The sequence below is a fragment of the Silurus aristotelis genome (assembly GCF_946808225.1).
Source record: "Silurus aristotelis genome assembly, chromosome: 11".
Lineage (NCBI taxonomy): Eukaryota > Metazoa > Chordata > Actinopteri > Siluriformes > Siluridae > Silurus > Silurus aristotelis.
Window position 1 is genome coordinate 19,449,744 of NC_139584.1, and position 15,095 is coordinate 19,464,838.

The 15,095-nt window shown below is 37.6% G+C and overlaps 1 protein-coding gene across 2 annotated transcripts; it reads left to right on the forward strand.

Annotated features, from left to right (window-relative positions):
- The first annotated feature begins 2,455 nt into the window (after positions 1–2,455).
- On the forward strand, positions 2,456–10,896 carry vsig8b (V-set and immunoglobulin domain containing 8b). 2 transcript variants are annotated; one of them, XM_083554569.1, is made up of 8 exons: positions 2,456–2,598; positions 2,984–3,085; positions 3,750–3,910; positions 4,766–4,967; positions 5,250–5,399; positions 5,678–5,800; positions 10,128–10,263; positions 10,482–10,896. In XM_083554569.1, the coding sequence occupies exons 2-8, from the start codon at positions 3,010–3,012 to the stop codon at positions 10,699–10,701; spliced, it is 1,068 nt and encodes a 355-aa protein (XP_083410695.1). In that variant the 5' UTR covers positions 2,456–2,598; positions 2,984–3,009; the 3' UTR covers positions 10,702–10,896. The 2 variants fall into 2 exon arrangements, with proteins under 2 accessions (XP_083410695.1, XP_083410694.1); XM_083554568.1 differs by having other exon boundaries at positions 2,457–2,598; positions 10,125–10,263.
- The last annotated feature ends 4,199 nt before the right edge of the window (positions 10,897–15,095 follow it).

The following is a 15,095-nucleotide window of genomic DNA, read 5'->3' on the forward strand; positions in this document are numbered from 1 at the left end:
GTGGTGATCACTCTTTAAATAAACTTTTTAAATTTCAAATAAAATTTCAGCAAAAAAAAAATCCCTGCATGCTCTTTGGTCTTTGTACAATTGATCAGTGTGGCAAAGTGCATAATTACGATTAAGGCATATTTTAAAGGAGATAAGATAATGAAAGACTTTGGAGTGTGAGACTAAGACATAAATGGTTGCCTTCATTATGCTAGTATGAAGAACTTTACACTTAGTTTAGTCTTTTGTAGATGCTTAAATTATTATTTTAAACTGTGACACTTCATCTGGCAGTTAGACCGGGCGTGTGTTTGTGTGTATATATACTGGTGTCTAACAGTACACAAAATGCAAATTCGGTACGAACCTTGTTTTTTAAGTCACAGTTCGGTTAAATTTTGGTACGGTTAGGGGAAAGAAATGTAAAACATAAAATTGCTTGGTTTTTTTTTACACTTGTTTATCGTTATTAATGTTTATGATCAAAATTAACAGTTTACATTTTAAAAACTATTTTAAAAAAGATACATGGTTAGATAATAAAACATTTTCTAGAATAAATACAATTATTTTGATTACTTTGAGAAATCAAGTAAATCGGCATAAATGAAATTAATTACAATGTTTTTTATTAATTTACATTTATTAGACCACATTTGAGTAATACAGATGTTTAACATTTCAAATCTTTAAAAAAAAATTAATATTAACTGTAACAAATGTCTTTATTCATTACATCCTTCATTCATTCACTCCATGGATACATGGAATTGTCAGGATTTTCTCCTTTTTTAGAAAAATTCTTGAAGCTGGACATAAAGAATCCATAGCGCTAGGGTTAGCCTCAAAACAAATCACATTTCCGGTGCAGAGAGAGGAACCACAGTGACACTGCACTAACTCTATGTTCTTATTAATAAACCCAACTGGTGTCTAACTGGTGTCTAACAGTACATACGGCCTGCGGGTGTGTGGCCCGCAGGCCGTATTTTGCCCAGGTCTGGTCTAAACGCTACATGAAGTGGGATCCAAATGGTGCTGGTACATCTCTAGATGGTTCAGGATGTTTGCGGAGTCAGCATCGACTTCATTGAAGGTCTATAATTTTAATGAGGTGGGACACAACTGGAGCTGGCGCAACCTTGGGATGCCTCGGAATGAGTAGAGAAAGAGAAGCAGTGGAAAGGAATTAGCCTAAGTGCTGTTTAGAATATTAACAAGCACAAGTTGATAGGGTGTTTGATCAGCTGTACTGGAGCACAAGGTTATATTATGATGTGTTATGTGTAGGACTTGCTGCAGCCCGGGTTCGATCCCCGGTCAGGGAACCAACCCCAGCCACTCTTAGTGCCGGTCCCAAGCCCGGATAAATGGGGAGGGTTGCGTTAGGAAGGGCATCCAGCGTAAAAAAACCGTGCCAAATCAAACATGCGGATGGTCTGCTGTGGCGACCCCTAATGGGAGAAGCCGAAAGAAAATGTATGTGTAGGACTTGCTAAAAAAGATACATCTTTAATCTACGCTTAAACTGGGAGAATGTGTCTGCCTGTCAGGAAGGCTATTCCAAAGTGTGAGAATGATTGCTATTCTAAGAACTACTAGAAGTCCAGAGTTTTAAGATCTCAAAGAGCGTGATGGATTGTAGCATGTTAGAAGACTGGATAGATACATGGGCGACCTTATAAGTAAGTAGTAATAGTTTGTAGTCAATTCGAAACTGGTAGCCAGTGAAGGGATGATATAAATGGGGTTTATTGGTCATATTTTCTTGACCTAGTGAGAACTCTGGGTGCTGCTTTCTGGACTAAATGTAGCTTTTTTAATAATGATGCAGGACAAAAACCTAGTAATGCATTACAATAGTCCAGTCTGAAGGAGCTTCTCTGCATCAGATATAGACAATCTTAACTTATATGTTTCTTAACTTAGCAATATTTCTGAGGTGGAAGAAGGCTTATTTTTGTAATATGGGTGATATGGTTGTCAAAAGACAAGTTGCTGTCTAAAATAACTCCCAGTTATTTCATTGTTTTATTGTTGAACTAATAGTTACAGTGCATCCTTTTAAATGCAAGTTGAAATGCTGGAGCTTCTGTGTACTTTGTACATACTTTCACACTGTTTTTACACTAGAGGATTTCATTAGACAAATTTAAAAAAAAATACAAAAATAAAAATCTTGGAAACCTCTTCATGTGTACTATTTTAGAGACAATGTGTTGTATAAAAAAAATATATATAAAAATAAAAAAAAAGGTGTTTTGTCCAGCTGCCATCTAGCGGTCATTATTATTAACCACCAAAAGAGAGTAAAATCCACGTGTTTAAGACAATTTTATGTCAGTAGATGTTGTTATTAATTTGCTAAAATCAAGAAAATAAGGAACACATTTGCATTTGTAATGCATCGTAATTAATTATTAGTTATTAGTTATGAGTCATTTCTCGGTTAGCCTGATAAACTGCATTTAGAGGGTGGAGCTGGAAAAGAGACTTTTTTTCTCATTGTTTTTAAGTTACAGTGAATAGTGAGGAAGTATTGAGGAGACGCCAGGGATCACATTATATTGCCCTTTTAAGGTTATATTTGGATTCATATTTTATTAGGTAAATATTTTTATACTGTTTTTTATTTTATTTTTATTACGATATTATTACCTGTGATATTTAACGCCTGCAAAACAGTGTTAGAAAAGAATCCGAGAAGAATTCAGTATTGTTCGCTATGAAGTCATGTGCAAAGTTCATTAAATAAATCAGCCTCGACTTGTATCCATGATATTCTGTGTCGATTTGTATAAAAAATAAGAACGGTTCTGTGAATTATGAAAAACAACTCACTAAGACTCATATGCATACTTAGATATTTTTTTGCTAAAGATGTGACGTGACGCGAAAAATCTGTGGCATTTCGTTACTAATTATTATAGGTTCCTTTTCTGAAGATGTCTGACAATGTCTCAATATTTATCTCACCTGTTCTTAATTGCAGGTTAACATACTAAAACATACGTGACGATGAGAAAGAATTGTACCGGATTCAAGGTTTCCTTGATTGTACTATATGCTACATCAGCTTATTTAAATCATGTGGGTGAGTATTCTTCTGTCATTTACTTTTTAATTATTTTCTTTATTGAAAACAAAAATTCCAACAACAACAAAAAAATATGGCAACATTGTATTGGATGAATTTACCAACACAGCTGCATAAAGACATCTGTATTTTAAAAAGCTGTGCTGATCATCTATTCCTCAGTCAACATTCATGACATGTGCTCAATTTTATAGAGTGATTTGTACAGATTGTCTTTTTATATTTAATAATTTAACTATATATTGATTTAACATAACTTGCCTGGTCTTTGACAAATGTGCCATTTTTTGTGCTCTGCTGTTTGTGTATTTTATTGTTCCTGAGGTGTGTGAGTATTTGGATATGAATGTAACATTGCATAACACACGACAAACAAAAAGTCTGATGAAACCAAAAATCTTTTCACCTGTTTTATTGATTTAAAATAAGCCTTTTAAAAATGGCTAGAATAAGCCAGTGTAAAATCTGATTCAGTTGATTTTCTTTTCTTACTTTACTTACATCTCATCATGTCAATTTATTGTATAGATATAAAGAGTAAATAAGTTAAATAGAGTTAAATATATTTTCATGCAATTCTAATTTAGTTTGTTTGTTTTCAGCACAGTAATGTAAGTTACATACACTAGTTCATCATAACATCATAACTTTGCTCTTTCAGTGGGTATTCAAGTGAACTCCACAGGGCCACAGACAATTAAGAGATCACAGGGAACAGATGTTACTTTGAGCTGTACCTACAGTGAGAGCCCATCTGACACTGGGCAGCTGGATGTCGAGTGGTCAATTGTCAGTCCAGACATGACTCAGAAAGACAATTTGGTGAGAAATAATTAAAATCAAAGTATATGTTCATTTTATTCAGCTCTTATGTGCATGCCTGTAAATGGGCCCTGTGTGCTCTTTAAAATGGTTAGACAAAAAAGAAAAAAAAGGTTTACCTATCTCCTCCAAATTACCGGCGCAAACACAACTCTTTCTCAGTTTTTCCGTTGCCAAGTCCAGTCTCTCCTTTTGATTCTTACTACTGATGAGTGGTTTTTAGTTTGTTTTACTTATATTTATTGCTTTTAAGATCAGTATCAAATGGGAATTGTGATTTACCTCTGCCATAGGAAGGTTTTTAGTAATTTCCCATTTTTTATTTATTTATTTGCTACAGTTTTCATGATATTTATCAACTGCTGTTGTTTTCATTTGTAAACTTTTTAGATGTTTGGTTGTTAGTACACCAGTCGTTTCTTTCTATTTCAGGGTATTGCAGCTTGTTGTATTGGGCCTACCCAATGCTATTGTAGTGGCTCTAATGGATTTTTCCCCTTTTCAAAAATAGATAAATTTTCACCCATGTATGCCTTTTTGGTGTTCATGTTGTACAACTTTTTTAGCAACAGCTGCAGTGTTCACAGGCTAAAAGCAGAGCTCAGATTAAAAGTAAATATTCATATCTGTTCATTGTTAAAGCAGTCAATTTAGCAGGGCAGAAAAAAACACACCTGTCCATTGCTTTTCACATGCACATCTAGATCTAGATCCCCTTATATTCACTGTTTAATCTCACACTGTTTTCAGTGTATAGTATAAATAATTGGCCTTGCCCTTCCAGTGTGTTTAGAATGGAATGTAAACGAGAGGGAGCATTTAGATAATCAATCTATGTCACTGCACATTTATCAGATCTTATCATACTCTGGTGGGAAGGAGTACAAACTTGGTGACCCAAACCTGATGAGTCGACTTAAGTTTGTGGGAAACCCCAGCCAAGGAAATGCCACTATCACTATCTCTTCAGTACGTGAGTCTGATACAGCCACCTACCAGTGCAAAGTGAAGAAGCCACCTGGTGTAGACTCACAGAAGATTACTTTGGTGATACTTGGTAAAGATGCATACTTCACAATGATCAGACATTCTTTTCAGTTTTCGTTTTTCCGGTTCTCCTACTCCTCCCTTTCACAACCAAGTGCCTGCCTCACATTACTTTTACTAAGACTTTCACTGGGATGTGCTTCTTGTAACAGGTTTTACATATTTGTAATTTTTTTCTTAACCTATTTATGTCAGACTAGCCAAACCTTCCTGAAGCTGACTGAAATGTGTTTTTGTTATAGTTACTAAATAAATGTGGCCATATCATTTTAACCAAAATCTTTGTGTTCAGTGCGCCCCTCTGTTCCTAAATGTTGGGTTCAAAATGGTGAAGAGATAGGAGGTACTGTCTCACTTTACTGCAAATCATCGCAGGGTTCAATTCCTCTAACCTACAAATGGATAAAAGAGAATGGGGCATTGCCATCTACAGCAGTACAGAGTAAGTCATCTCTATACCATGGACTGCTTATGTTTCCAAGCAGAAAAACAATTACTTATTTTCTAATATTTGGATAAAATTTAACAATAATTATGATTTATATGTATATGATTTATATGTATGATTGATGTATATATTTAGATTTTTTTAATTTATGCCATTGCATGTAAAAAATGCAACAAGTGTCATGCAACATTATTTTTACTTTAATATTTTTAATATTGCATACATTTTTTAATCAATAACCATTATCGGAATTATTCTTGACTTCTTTAAAGAGCCTCAGACTGGAGAATTGCTGATCTATAACCATTCACAAAGCTACACAGGCAACTATGCGTGTACGGTCAACAATGAAGTAGGGATGGAGCAGTGTAAATACACATTGAAAGCATACAATCGTAAGTCTGGGTGGGGCAGTAAGTATGTTTGGAATACTGGGTGTGTCATTTGTTGTGTGGAAAAAGTCTAATAATTTTAAGTTATTCTAAAAGAGCAATTATTTCACAATGTTTCAAGACAGCGTTAATATAAAGTCATCGTTGTACATATAAAAATACAATTATAAAAATTTGTTTATACAGTGCCATGGGTTTTCTTTTGGTTTTTCCTCAGATTTTTCATTCAATATTTAAGAGAACACGAGGAAACAACATAGTTGAAATTATTAATTTATTGAAGGAAACAATAACTTATTTTAATAACACTTATTAATAATTTCTTTAATACTAGTTGTGAAATTTCTAACATCCGTAGCCAAATCTAAAATCTCCCTATAACTGGAGATCAGTTTGTAGGAGGTTTGGTCCACTCTTCTTTACAGCATTGTTTAATTCAGCCAGAGTGGAGGGTTTTCTTGCTTGAATTGGCCTTTTAAGGTCCAGCCAAATCATCTTAGTGGGGTTTATTTTTCGGTTTCAGTGCTTTGGCAACGTTTTGGCTTGACTTTCTAACTTAAGCACCGGATCATACTGAACATTCTAGACATAGGAGCCATTCTAGGAATCATGAACACTGACTTATTATTGTTGTGTTGGGGTCTTCTGTTTTTTGTTGCACAAGTTGTTAATGCATTATTGAACCAATTTTAGTGGGCAGTTCACTGTAATTCTGTTCCAGGTTATAAACCCTTCCACAGTTTGCTGGAGTCCCAGAGATTTAGAAACAGCATTGGAACCCTTTCCAACCCAGCCATTAGGGGGGCACAAGCCAGTGTACTCTTAGTGCCGGTCCCAAGCCCGGGTAAATGGGGAGGGTTGCGTTAGGAAGGGCATCCAGCGTAAAACATGTGCCAAATCAAATATGCGGATCACAAATGAGAATTTCATACCGGATCGGTCGAGGCCCGGGTTAACAACGACCGCCACAGGTATCGTTAGCCGACAGGGTACCGGTGGAAATTGGGCTACTGTTGGCCGAAGGAGGAGAAGGAGAGGAGGAAGGCGTCTACAGAGACGGCAGGAAAAGGAGCAGTGTAGGAGAGTAGAGGTTCGGGTTGGTACTTTAAATGTTGGTAATATGACATGTAAAGGGAGAGAGATAGCTGATATGATGGAGAGGAGAAAGGTAGATGTGTTGTGTGTTCAGGAGACCAAGTGGAAAGGGAGTAAGGCCAGGAACATTGGAGGTGGGTTTAAACTGTTTTATCATGGTGTGGATGGGAAGAGAAATGGTGTAGGGGTGATTCTGAAGGAAGCGTACAGTAAGAGTGTAGTGGAGGTGAAGAGAGTTTCTGATAGGGTGATGATCGTGAAGGTGGAAGTTGAAGGGATGATGATAAATGTCATCAGTGCCTATGCTCCACAAGTTGGCTGTGAGATGGAGGAGAAAGAAAGATTCTGGAGTGAATTAGATGAAGTGGTAGATGGTGTACCTAGGAAAGAACGATTGGTGATTGGGGCAGACTTTAATGGGCATGTAGGTGAAGGGAACAGAGGTGATGAGGAGGTGATGGGTAGGTATGGTTTTAAGGAGAGGAATGTGGAAGGGCAGATGGTGGTAGATTTTGCTAAAAGGATGGAAATGGCAGTGGTGAACACGTATTTTAAGAAGAAGGAGGATCATAGGGTGACGTATAAGAGTGGAGGAAGGTGCACACAGGTGGATTATCTTCTGTGTAGGAGATGCAACCTGAAGGAGATTGGAGACTGTAAGGTGTTGGCGGGGGACAGTGTAGCTAGACAGCATCGGATGGTGGTCTGTAGGATGGTTTTGGAGGCGAAGAAGAAGAGGAGGAAAGTAAGGTTTGAAAGAAGAATAAGATGGTGGAAACTGAAGGAGGAAGAGTGTAGTGTGAGGTTCAGGGAAGAGGTCAGACAGGGGCTCGGTGGTGGTGAAGAGGTGCCGGATGATTGGGCAACTACTGCAGGAGTGATGAGGGAGGCAGCTAGAAAAGTACTTGGTGTGACATCTGGAAATAGAAAGCAAGACAAGGAGACGTGGTGGTGGAATGAGGAAGTGCAGGAGAGCATTAGGGGGAAGAGGTTGGCAAAACAGAAGTGGGATCGACAGAGTGATGAGAAAAGTAGGCAGGAGTACAAGGAGATGCGGCAGCAGGTTAAAAGGGATGTGGCGAAAGCCAAGGAAAAGGCATATGAGGAACTGTATAAGAGGTTGGACACTAAGGAAGGAGAAAAGGATTTATACCGATTGGCCAAGCAGAGGGACCGAGCTGGGAAGGATGTACTGCAAGTTAGAGCAATAAAGGATGGAGAGGGAAATGTGTTGACTAGTGAGGAGAGTGTGTTGAGAAGATGGAGGGAGTATTTTGAGCAGCTGATGAATGAGGAAAATCAGAGAGAGAGAAGGTTGGAGGATGTGGAGTTAGTGAAGCAGGATGTAGATAGGATTAGTAAGGAGGAAGTGAGAGCAGCGATTAAGAGGATGAAGAATGGAAAGTCGGTTGGACCAGATGACATACCGGTAGAAGCGTGGAGATGTTTAGGAGAGATGGCAGTGGAGTTTTTAACCAGATTGTTTAACAGGATTCTGGAAGGGGAGAGGATGCCTGAGGAATGGAGAAGGAGTGTGCTGGTACCGATCTTTAAGCATAAGGGAGATGTGCAGACCTGCAGTAACTACAGGGGAATTAAGTTGATCAGTCACACCATGAAGTTATGGGAAAGAGTAGTGGAAGCCAGGCTGAGAGAAGAGGTGACCATCTGTGAGCAACAGTATGGTTTCATGCCGAGGAAGAGCACCACAGATGCCTTATTTGCTTTAAGGATGTTGATGGAGAAGTATAGAGAAGGACAGAAGGAGCTGCATTGTGTATTTGTGGATTTAGAGAAAGCGTACGACAGGGTGCCGAGAGAGGAGTTGTGGTATTGTATGAGGAAGTCAGGTGTGTCAGAGAAGTATGTGAGGGTGGTGCAGGACATGTATGAGGACAGTGTGACGGCAGTAAAGTGTGCAGTAGGTACGACAGACTGGTTCAGGGTGAAGGTTGGACTGCATCAAGGATCGGCCCTGAGCCCTTTCCTGTTTGCAGTGGTGATGGACAGGTTGACGGACGAGGTCAGACAGGAGTCTCCCTGGACTATGATGTTTGCAGATGATATTGTGATTTGTGGTGAGAGTAGAGAGCAGGTTGAGAAGAGCCTGGAGAGGTGGAGATATGCGCTGGAGAGAAGGGGAATGAAAGTCAGTAGGTGTAAGACAGAGTACATGTGTGTGAATGAGAGGGAGGGCAGTGGAGTGATGCGGTTGCAGGGAGAAGAGGTGGAGAAGGTGGAGGAGTTCAGGTACCTGGGGTCAACAGTGCAAAGTAATGGAGAGTGTGTTAGGGAAGTAAAGAAAAGAGTGCAGGCAGGGTGGAGTGGGTGGAGAAGAGTGACAGGAGTGATTTGTGATAGAAGAGTATCTGCAAGAATGAAAGGGAAAGTTTATAGGACTGTGGTGAGACCTGCGATGTTGTATGGATTAGAGACAGTGGCATTGAGTAAAAGACAGGAAGTGGAGCTGGAGGTAGCAGAGCTGAAGATGTTGAGGTTTTCGTTGGGAGTGACGAGGATGGACAAGATTAGAAATGAGTTTATTAGAGGGACAGCACATGTAGGATGTTTTGGTGACAAGGTGAGGGAGGCGAGATTGAGATGGTTTGGACATGTGCAGAGAAGGGACATGAATTATATTGGTAGAAAAATGCTGAAGATGGAGCCACCAGGTAGGAGGAAAAGAGGAAGGCCAAGGAGGAGGTTCATGGATGTGGTGAGGGAAGACATGCAGGTAGTTGGTGTAAAAGAGGCAGATATAGAGGACAGGGTGGTATGGAGACGGATGATCCGCTGTGGCGACCCCTAATGGGAGCAGCCGAAAGAAGAAGAAGAAGATTGGAACCCTTTCCAGACTAATATATTTCAATAAACTTATTTCTCTTCTGGAATGTCTATTGATCCTTTTGCCTATATCACAATGTGGCAACGGTTCTAATTCAGTAATCTTTAGATTCACCAGAGTGGGCAGTTATTAAGCTTGGTTGTTTATCTAATTATCTAATCATTACATAAATCTGGTTAATTGCTTGATTGTTTATTTATACAGAAATTACATTTTCCACACAGGGCCAGCTGGTTTTGGTACACTTTATTTCCTTCAATAAATGTAATTATCATTTCTAAATTGTATTATGTGTTTCCTTAGGTTGTCTTGAAATGCTTTCATGGCACTGTAATTTATCTCAGTGATAAAAAAAAATATATATAATACTTTGTTTTTCCATCACAGCAGTCAATAAGGCAGGAGTAATTGCAGGGGCTGTTATAGGTGCATTGCTGCTTTTGCTCCTCCTCCTATTGTTAATATGGCTTCTTATATGCTGCTACCAGAAGAAACGTTATGAAAAGGAAACTGCAAATGAGATCAGGTAAAGAGCGTTCTCCAAATGACATTCAGATCAAGAGACATGGGTCTAGTAAATTAGCAAATTAGTAAAAAAAAAAATAAAAATAAAAGAAAATGGATCATTATTATGCATTTGTATGGCAGCTTTAAACAAATGTTATTTATTAGGATTAATTTCGTTTTATAACTTTACAATACTAAACCAAATGATTAAGCTACTTTTGGATTAATTCCTTGCAGGGAAGATGCTGCAGCACCAGAGAGTCGTCCTGGGAGCAGGCACTCTAGTTTCCGCTCCATCATGGGTTACCACCCCCATCAGGGTGTCGCCTACAGCTCAGTTAGAAACAGTAAACCAGGAAGGGCTGATTCAAGCATCAGAAACTTCAATACCAACCATAGTCAAGTACCTTTACAAGGACCATTAAGATATGACAGCAAATATGGATTTGCTGTATGAGTCACCTTACCAAGAAAAAAATCACTATTTAAATCACTGAAATTCCACTTGACTGTATATGACATAATGGAATCCCATAATGGATTTTGTTTCTGAAGTGACATTTAAGTTGTTTAATATATTTTCTACAATCCTTTTCGAAACAAATATTTTAATTGAGGACATGAATAGAAAGTAAACTTATAGATAAAGTAATTGAGTATGTGTTTACCTTTTATTTATTTAAATAGCTAAACTTTGAGGGTATACTTGTGGACAGCTTTTAACAGAAAGGAAAGCCAACAATGTTCCACTTAGCACTGATGTCTTAAAACTGTTAATGAGTATTTGAAAAACACTGGTCTTTGCAGTGTGAGCTAAAGCAATCCTGAAATATACAATTGAAATTGTATATGAGAACTGAATATCTCATATTAATCTGGGCTTTCCATTTTCCATTTTCATTTTGAGAACAAAACTTATATCAATTGTCAATTTTTCCTATACTTTTAGTAGCTAATAGAGAAATAATATTTTCAGAAAGATTTTTCTGCCCTTGGGATCTTGGAAATTTCAGAGTAAGTACAATTGGCCTGACCAACTATGCGAATTTCTCACAGTAACCACTGATTAATATGTTGCGCTTTTTTAGAGCTGATTTTATCACTTCTATCCATTTTTTCAAATTTTTAGGCTGTTTGTGTGTGCGTCTCTCTCTGTGTGTGTGTGTGTGTGTGAGTGAAGTTTTTGTACATACAACTATTTTGTTCATCTTTTTTCAAATTAAATGCAATTGATTGATATATATATATATATATATATATATATATATAGATAGATAGATAGATAGATAGATAGATGGATAGATGGATAGATAGATAGATGGATGGATGGATGGATAGATAGATGGATAGATAGAGAGAGAGAGAGAGAGAGAGAGAGAGAGAGAGAGAGAGAGAGAGAGCTTGGTAAAACCTCTTGTATTTACAAACCCGATTCTAAAGAAGTTGGGACACTGTACAAATTGTGAATAAAAAAAGTAGTGCAATCATTTTGCAATCATAATCAAGTAATGCAATCAAAGTTGGGACAGGTAGCAATAAGAGGCCCGGTAAAGTTAAATGTACATATAAGGAACAGCTGGAGGACCAATTTGTAACTTATTAGGTCAATTGGCAACATGAGGGTACAAAAAGAGCCTCTCAGAGTGGCAGTGTCTCTCAGAAGACAAGATGGGCAGAGGATCACTAATTCCCCCAATGCTGCAGCGAAAAATACTGAAGCAATATCAGAAAAGAGTTTCTCAGAGAAAAATTGCAAAGAGTTTGAAGTTATCATCATTTACAGTGCATAATATCATCCAAAGATTCAGAGAATCTGGAACAATTTCTGTGCGTATGGGTCAAGACTGGAAAACCATACTGGATGCCTGTGATCTTCGGGTCCTTAGAGGGCACTGCATCACATACAGGAATGCTACTGTAATGGAAATCACAACATGGGCTCAGGAATACTTCCAGAAAACATTGTCGGTGAACACAATCCACCATGCCATTCACTGGCCATTCGCCGTTGCCGGCTAAAACTCTATAGGTCTACAAGCCATATTTTAACATGATCCAGAAGCGCAGGCGTTTTCTCTGGGCCAAGGCTCATTAAAAATGGACTGTGGCAAAGTGGAAAACTGTTCTGTGGTCAGACGAATCAAAGTTTGAAGTTCTTTTTGGAAAACGCCATGTCGCAAGACGCCATGTCATTCACTAAAGAGGAAAAAGACAACCAAAAAATGCTGAAAGGTATATCCACGTTCTAGAACGACATATGCTCCCATCCAGACGTAGTCTCTTTCTGGGAAGACCTTGCATTTTCCAACATGACAATGCCAGACCACATACTGCATCAATTACAACATTATAGCTACGTAGAAGAAGGATCCGGGTACTGAAATGGCCAGCCTGCAGTCCAGATCTTTCACCCATAGAAAACATTTGCCGCATCATAAAGAGGAAGATGTGACAAAGAAGCAGTTGAGCAACTGGAAGCCTGTATTAGACAAGAATGGGACAACATTCCTATTCCTAAACTTGAGCAACTTGTCTCCTCAGTCCCCAGACATTTGCAGATTGTTATAAGAAGAAGAGGGGATGCCACACAGTGGTAAACATGGCCTTGTCCCAACTTTTTTGAGGTATTGATGCCATGAAATTTTAAATCAACTTATTTTTTTCTTAAAATGGTACATTTTCTCAGTTTAAACATTTGATATGTCATCATATGTTGTATTGTGAATAAAATTTTTTAATTTGAAACTTCCTATCATTGCATTCCTTTTTTTTATTCACAATTTGTAGTGTCTCAACCTTTTTGGAATCAGGTTTGTAGTTAGAACACTATTATTAAAAACACACTCAGACAACTTTGCATTTTGTCAAAGCATGTACATTTAGTGTTCTTTAACCATGAAGAAATAATTGTTTCCTAATTTATTTTAGACTTTGCATAATTTAAAAGAAAATCATATACAATATTTCATCAGCTAACACAGTATATTTATTTGATTACTGTGCATCATATGTTATGAATGCATAATATTTCTTTCATGTTTTCTGATAAATATTTCAATGCCTGGTTACATATTTATTGCAGCTTTGAAACAGTTCTCAATCATATTAGTTCAAAACAAATCAATGCAGCAAAAGCCTGCTATATTTGAAGATGCATTAAACGGGTTTAGGACGTCACTCTCTAATGTGACTCTCTTTAATGAATCTACAAGGTTTGATGCATATCTTAGTTATCCTCTTATTTTGTACTCAACTAATTTAAAGTCCATAGTCCAAGCCACTAAGAATCTCATTTTATTTATTCCTAAGTAATCATTTAGCACAATGATGTTGTAACAAAAAAATTTGTTGTAATACTATACGTATGGGTCAAATTATGATCATGATAAATCAATACAAAAAAGCTTTGTGTTCTCCACCTGTGTGCATTTCACATGCATCCAAAAAAATAACACAATGTAAATGAAACCTGCGCATTAAGAATATAAATGAAAGAAATATATTTAACACGACTAATTAACAAAAACAATTATGAAGATACATTTACATAAATCACATTGTGCTTCTCTCTATTCTCTATATGTTCACATTGTGCTTCTCTCTATCCACATATGTTCACGTTACGTTTTTCTTCCTCCTGTAGTCTATTTACTGGAATAAACTATGATTATTCTAAACCACAAAAAATACACAATTCATATCAACCATGTGTGCAAACCAAGTTAGTGGTGGAGTAAAAAAAAAAAAAAAAAACTTTGTCACTACACAAAATTACTGTTATTTCTCTCAGTTTGCCTTTGAATGTAGGACCGATGGTTGAAATCTATAACCTTGTCAGTTATTGTAATATATTTTTTTATTTATTTTTATGTAATCCCATTTAAGGTGTAAATTTTTTAACTAATCTGAAATATAATTTTAATCTTAAACTATTTTAAGCAGTCATGTTGTCTGTAAAATTAATACTTATAATTTACTTCCTAAATTATTATGAATTTAGACTTTTATATTAGGGCAAAAAGCCTGCATAAAAAGTGCACATTTACTTTGGCTGATCTAAGCACTTTTGTATTATTTCATAGAGTTTTGTGCAGTGTCCATGAAGATTCTTCTTCTTATTATTATTTTTGTTATTAGGGCCCGAGCACCGAGGTGCAGGCCAGAATGGCCTGCACCAAAGGTGCGAAGCCCTATTGTTTCGTAGATTTTATTAGGGCCCGAGCACCGAGGAGCAGGCCAGAATGGCCTGCACCTAAAGGTGCGAAGCCCTATTGTTTTTGCTCGGATTATTATTTGTCACTTTTTTTATCACTTGGCATTCACTTTGGGTGCCTTAACATGCTCGAAAACACCGAAAAAATTTGGCACAGACGTCAAAGTCGTCTGCCCTTAGGACCGGTCGAAGGCTGGAACATAGGCGTGGCAGTAGGGCTCTGTAGCGCCCTCTGTAATGCAAAAACAAATATTGGTGCACAGATCGGGCAAAAATGTACGCACATGTAAGAGAGTTGGTATGCATATAAATCTCATCGACTCGAACAACTTCAGACTTATTAGCTCCGCCCAACAGGAAGTCGGCCATGTTGGGTTGTTTTATAAGTGCATGCGGTGAACTTTTAAATACTCCTCCTAGGGAATTCATGCGATTGACATCAAACGTGGTCAACATGATGCCCAGACATTGCCCTTGCTAAATTGTGAAGGGATTTTTGATATCTCGAACGGTGCTGCCATGGCGAGGCGACATATTTATGGCGAATTCAGGGAAACAGGAAGTGTCTAATATCTAAAGCAAAAAATATCTTATTCGGTTGATGCGTGGTGTGTATGTTCGGCCAAGGATTCCGATCG